General features: G+C 42.3%; 1 protein-coding gene across 1 annotated transcript; it reads left to right on the top strand.

Moving 5' to 3' along the window:
* Nucleotides 1-3,468, top strand: rbm15 (RNA binding motif protein 15). The gene has a single exon (XM_001335784.9). It carries the CDS (start codon nt 148-150, stop codon nt 2,707-2,709), a length of 2,562 nt encoding a protein of 853 aa, XP_001335820.1. The 5' UTR covers nt 1-147; the 3' UTR covers nt 2,710-3,468.
* Nucleotides 3,469-6,735: the final 3,267 nt, after the last annotated feature.

Below are 6,735 nucleotides of genomic sequence, written 5' to 3'. Positions count from 1 at the left end.
AGTCTTGACAAGATGGCGTATGCGGTTGTTTTGCCGCAGGGACACTGAACAATTTATTCAGTTTATCGTGCAAATTCGTTGACGTTGCGGTAGCATTACAGTTAAAAAAGTGTTTTGTTAGGCGCGTGAAGCCAGAGGACATCTAACATGAAAGGTAAAGAGCGGTCGCCGGTGAAAAAACGTTCAAGGGCCTTGGATGATATACGAGACAGGGGAGGAAGCCATCCGACCAGTAAGAAAATGGGGGTTATCTCGAATTCTGGCGGAGGAAGCAACAACGGCAATAGTTCGTCTAAAAGCGACGGGGGCTCTGCACGACGGGGACTGCTTGGAGATAAAAGAGACGGACGGGAATTTGACGGACATGTATCCAGTCGGACTGGTAATAACCACGGTTACACGAGCCCTGTTGCGAGCTCAAGCGGCAAAAATCACGCCTCGAGTCTGTCCTTAGAGGCGGCGCGCACCAACTCGCGCGGGGAGGCGCGCGCACCGCTTCCCACAAACGAAAGTGAGTACAAAACTTTAAAAATCAGCGAGCTTGGCTCGCAGCTGAGTGACGAGGAAATCGAGGACGGCCTCTTTCATGAATTCAAAAAATTTGGTGACGTGAGCGTCAAAATCAGCCGAGTGAACGACGAGAGAATCGCATTCGTCAACTTTAGGAGACCGGATGATGCCAGGGCGGCAAAGCACGCACGAGGCCGGCTGGTGCTCTACGACCGTCCTTTAAAAATCGAGGCAGTTTACTTGAACAGGCGGAGGAGTCGCTCTCCGGTGAAGGAGGATCATTTCTCTGTTGTTGCAGGCCATAGACATTTGCATACTCAGAGGCCGCTCTCTCCAACCGGCCTGGGCTACAGGGACTACCGGTTACAGCAGTTAGCACTGGGTCGGCTTCCTCCTCCCCCACCCCCGCCTCTGCCCAGAGAGCTGGAAAGAGAAAGAGAGTTTGCCTTTTATGAAGCGAGGGCGCGGCCCGCATACATAGCAGAGCGAGCCGCTCCTTTCCGTGAGGAGGACTTTATCTCTCCAGAGGACGACCAGAGAGCCAACCGCACACTGTTTTTGGGTAACTTGGATATTACTGTGACTGAAAACGATTTGAGGAGGGCTTTTGAACGATTTGGGACAATCACTGAGGTGGACATTAAAAGACCCACTCGTGGCCAGAGCAGCACCTATGGCTTCCTTAAATTTGAGAATTTGGACATGGCTCACAGAGCTAAAATTAGCATGTCTGGGAAAGTTGTGGGCCGAAACCCCATAAAAATTGGATATGGTAAAGCCACCCCAACCACAAGACTATGGGTGGGTGGTCTTGGCCCTTGGGTGCCTCTGACTGCATTAGCCCGGGAATTTGACCGCTTTGGAACTATTAGGACTATAGACTACAGAAAAGGGGACACCTGGGCTTATATTCAGTATGAAAGCCTGGACGCTGCTCAGGCAGCCTGCACACACATGCGTGGATTTCCTCTTGGTGGTCCTGACAGGAGGCTGAGGGTGGACTTTGCTGACACAGAGCATCGCTACCAACAACAGTTCTTGCAGCCCCTCCCCCTGCAACATTATGAAATCATGGCTGAGTCTTTCGTTCATCGTGCCACCCCTGAAGCCATCAGGGTCAGAGAACGGACTCCTCCGCCACTGCACTTCAGAGAAAGAGAACTCTATGCTGGGGCTGAGTGGCCAGCACCTACTATTCGTGAACGTGTACGAACTCCTGCATTTGAGCCCCTTGAACACTTAGAGCGTGAACGACGGCGAGAGGCCTGGTCACTGGAGCGAGAGCTGCCAGGCAGAGAAGCTGCACGAAAACGGCGGCTCATGGAGGACGGCAGACATCTGGAGTGTTCGCCTGACAGCAGCAGTGAGTGGGCGGCCCGCCGTCGCAGACCCCCGTCGCTTGAGGGCAGCCCAGGCGGCAGCAGCCGAGACGGACGTTTCAGTGACTCTGAGCGTCCAGCGAGAGCAGACCGGGTGTCCCCAGCACGAGAGAGCCGCAGCAGCCTGGACCGAGTTCCCGGTGAGAAACGCATCAAAAGCAACAGCAACCTCTCTGAGTCCAGCATCGGCGCAAGCCCTGCAGAACGAAAGCGCAAAGCGGGCGATTCAGCTAAAGGTGCATCCAAGAGGGACAGATCCGAAAGCAGCTCCAAAAGCAACCAAGCTTCAAAACAGGACGCAGGGGGGAAGCTGAGCATGGCCTGGAATGGCATGCTGCTCCTCAAGAACAGTAACTTCCCAGCCAGCATGCACCTCCTGGAGGGGGACCTGAGCGTCGCCACCAGCCTTCTCATCGACGGCAGCACGGGTGGAAAAGTCTCTCAGCTGCGCATCACACAACGGCTTCGTCTAGACCAGCCCAAGATCGACGAGGTGTCTCGGCGCATCAAAGTGGCAGGCCCAGGAGGCTACGCAGTTCTACTGGCAGTTCCAGGCAGCTCTGAGGAGACTTCATCATCAGACCCAGCAGCATCCACGCAGAGGCCTCTCCGCAACCTGGTTTCATACCTGAAGCAAAAGCAGGCCGCCGGGGTCATCAGTTTGCCCGTCGGCGGCAGTAGAGATAAGGACAACACTGGCGTCCTGCACGCATTTCCACCATGTGATTTCTCTCAGCAGTTCTTAGATTCTTCTGCGAAAGCTCTTGCCAAAACAGAAGAGGACTTCCTGGTCATGATCGTTGTGCGAGGAGCATCTTAACAGTCATAATACACACTAAAGTATTGTTAAATGCAAGCTTCTCTTAATGTCTCTTAATTGCATGCTCTCTAAAGCAGAAGTGGTACTAGAGTAAAGGGCAGCTGTTGTTACCTGCTCTGCCAAACATGTACAGTAAAAAAGAGAGAAAATGGCCCATTCATATAGCAAAGTTTAGCTCTATAGCAATATATTTGTTTTCTGTTGCAATTTATTCAGATGTCTAGTTTGTGATAAGTTGTTCTCTGCATAAAAGAATGACAATTATTGGGCATATTAGAATAGGAATTTACTTTGGTCATTAAACACTGTCTATTTACAACACTTCCTATCAACATGTATTTCAGTCAGATTCCAGACAGTCTCACCCCTGTGTCAAATCCTGTTTTTTAATGTTCATTCATGTTCATCAAATTGAGTTAAGGGGAACCTGGTTTGTGTCTTGATGCTTTAAACAATCATTCAGTAATGGGGAGTGTAATATAAGTATATAGTCAACTAAAACGGAAAGAAAAGATTATTTTGCTCAGTGAAGTGCATGTTGATGCTAGTGTTCTTGTTGCAGAGGTTTAAAACACAAAGATGTAGCTGAAAAATACCATCAGTGTTAAACTGATTAAAACAGGCTGCATATTAACACCCCTTTACATATTAGAAATAACATGTAAACATATTTTGATTAAAAGATAAATATTTCTAAGCCCTCCTTAGACCAAAGCATAATATCAAACATTCAGTTTTGTGTAAAAAAAAAAAAGAAAAGGTATTTTGACATTCTGTGTTTTCATGTTTTTGGGTTACATTTGAAAGGTTTTGAATGAAGCATAATCCTGGTTTCAAAGTGAGATTTTATTTAATGTTTCACTTTAAATTACAACGTGTGTCAGATTAATTTGATTCCATTAATTAGGTGGTTTTAATTTATTTTTTCCTCTATAATTTTTCAGAAATTACAGATTTTTGTTCAGTGTAACATTTAATGCAGGTATTCTTATAAAAGTCTCTTTATAAAGATAATGAATACAAAAAAAGTGCATTTGCTATAAAACTGACTTTTCAAATCATCAGTGTAAAGTGCATGTGACCTATAGTGTGATACTTTGTAATTATCAAATACAATTTGGTAGATAAGCCATGTGGATTGCATTGATTAAAAAAAGGTGTACAACTAAATAAATATATATATATATATATATATATATATATATATATATATATATATATATATATATATATATATATAAAGGAGACTTGATGCCCTAAAGATCTGATTCTTGTTCAAGTGTAAGACCGTTCAACATTTTATTTAATTGATTTTTAGTTCTAATATAGACACATGTTTTTAGTTGAACATCCATTAATGTTTAAAATATTTCACATGTGGTTCTTAGGTGTTAATTGTTTAAATGCTTTTAAAACAGTTTCTCTAAAACCCTGGAAAGGTAGAAATTTGTGTTCTTAGTCTGTTTAGCTAATTGCAGTGTACTGATCCGATGCATAATAACATCTTTTCATGTATGACTTTTTTTTTTTTTTAATTCTTCACACTAAAATGTGTTTTAAAAGTCGACTGGTCAGTGATTTCACAATATAACAGCTGTTTGTGTACATGAATAAATGGACATACTGCACGTTCAGTCCTGGCCACACAGGACAGGAAATGGACCGTTCCACAAGTGGACTTCACAAGTCTGGAAGCAGAAATGATTGTTTGAAATGATTCAGGAGCCCTTTGGATGCACTTGGGGCAAGAGCTTTCCATTTAGTGTTAGTGTACTCTCACTGAGAGCATCTTCCTGCTTGTGTAATTGTTTTTTTTCTGCTTACAGTTCCCGTATTTAAACGGAAATAATGACACTTTTGATTTGTGCTGTGTTTACCTAATTTCTTGATTGGGGAGAAAGAGGAAGCGGTCACTCACTCCTTGCACAGCTCTTGACCTGGCTGTTTGTACACACACAAAAAGTGCACTGGCCCCTCATTTGATTATAACACGCTATCAATAAATTGTTTCAATTGAGGGAGAAATGTTTATTCGTTGGAAATCAATTGAAGAACGGCTGCCGCTGCTTTTTCGGTTGTGTTTCGGGAGGAATTGTTGCTCGATTGCTTGTTTCTGCTCAGGAAAGCATTTCTCCTGCTTTGTGTTCGGCCCGGGATCAGTCATGGCAGTGAGAGCAAAGGGCAAGAGAGCTCCGTGTTGTTGTTGATCTATGTTTTCCTGGAGTCGCCCCACATGCTAAGTAACACGAGGGTCCTGCGGCGCTACCCTGCCCCCCAATCCTCAAACAGATCAGGGAGAAGCTGAGCGTTGAGATGATGTTTGCGCAGACCTTCACTCTGTTTCAGCACCTCTTGATTCATGTGCCGTCTTGCTGGAAGTATCCAGGCTCGCTGTAACCAGAACGAGGCTTTCCAATTCACAGGAACAGGCTTTTGTTTATCCCATCCTTTGATTTTGTCTGATATGATTTTGTTTTTGAAAAGCAGTGAAGGAAGAGGATGTAGAAAGCGTTTTTAGTCTTCGAAAGTGTTCGAGTTTTGATAGTTAAAGTACTTTAGATTTTTAAAGCGCATCCAGATGATCGGTTTGTGGTAACTTGAAGAAAGTTGAACTCCAGCAAGAGTTAACGTGGAGTTTGCTTGCGAGGATCCTCATCAGGAGGACAGAACCAGCATCCTTTTGCCCTCAGTGACAGACTTCACTCGCACAGGCCTCTGCCTGCAGGAACCAGACCAGTCCTCTGGTGTGGGTGGTGAGTAGGGAGTTACCAGGTCTGTAGATTCAGAATCTACCTGGTACAGGTAAGTGTTAGTAAAGCAAATGCATTAGAACTTTACCATTGATTGTACCTGTGATGTCTGTAGTTTCCCAAACCTTAATTTGTTTCTTCCTAGAGGACAAAAAAAAGGCTTAGAACTTTGTCAAATTTTGAAGGTCTAAAGGTTGTGACTATTTTAATGATCATTTTACACAAAAATTTGCAAAAAAAAAAAAAAAAAACCTAGTTCACCCTAAAATGAAAGTTCTGTCATTTGTTCTCACTTATGTTGTTCTAAAAAGGTAACTGACTTTTGTTAAACAAACAAGATCTCAGACACAAACCACAAGCTTCATGTGTGCAATCACATACTAAAATGTATCATTTTCTTGCAAAATATTTTTTTTTTTGTGTTTGTAGTATGCGATTGCATGAGTCTTTTGTAATTTTGTTGTAATAATATTTTTTAAGAAAATAATTATGTTTAGGATGCAGTTGACTTAAAATTTGGATACATTAATTTAAGATTTAATGTTACTTTTCATAATCTTGTGTCTGATAAAACTAACAAAAATATCTTGACTGTTTTGCAACAACATTAGGGCAAACAAATGACAGCATTATTTTTGGGTGAACTGTCCTGTGAACAAAACAAAAACTATATTGAAATAGTCTAAAATTTTACATATTCACACATTTCTTAGATTAGCAAATTAATTTAACTCATAATCCAAAATATGAAAGTACCATAAATTAATAACTTGACACTTATAATAAATCAAAATATTTAAAGTTGCATGCTTTTACATTGTAATGTACATCTAATGTGATCTAAAATGACCACAATGGATGAAATGTACATTTAACAACACAACAACCAAACTCTGCATTTCAACACTCACAGAAATAAGGGTATGTGAGCTATCACTGGGGTGGTACCTTTTCAAAAGGTACAGATTGTCCATATTAATACCTCAAGTGTTAATATTAGTACCTAAAAAGTACCAAAGTGTACCTCTTACACTTTTTTTAGGTACTAATATGTACCCTTGAGGTATTTAGCTATCACTGGGGTGGTACCTTTTCAAAAGGTACACATTTTTCCATATTAATACCTCAAGGGTTAATATTAGTACCTAAAAAGTACAAAAGTGTACCTCTTACACTTTTTTTTAGGTACTGATATATACCCTTGAGGTATTAATATAGACAAATGTGTACCTTTTGAAAAAGTACCACCCCAGTGACAGCTTATGTACCTTTATTT

This window comes from Danio rerio, chromosome 8 (assembly GCF_049306965.1).
Source record: "Danio rerio strain Tuebingen ecotype United States chromosome 8, GRCz12tu, whole genome shotgun sequence".
NCBI lineage: Eukaryota > Metazoa > Chordata > Actinopteri > Cypriniformes > Danionidae > Danio > Danio rerio.
This window is presented reverse-complemented; position numbering and strand designations above follow the sequence as displayed.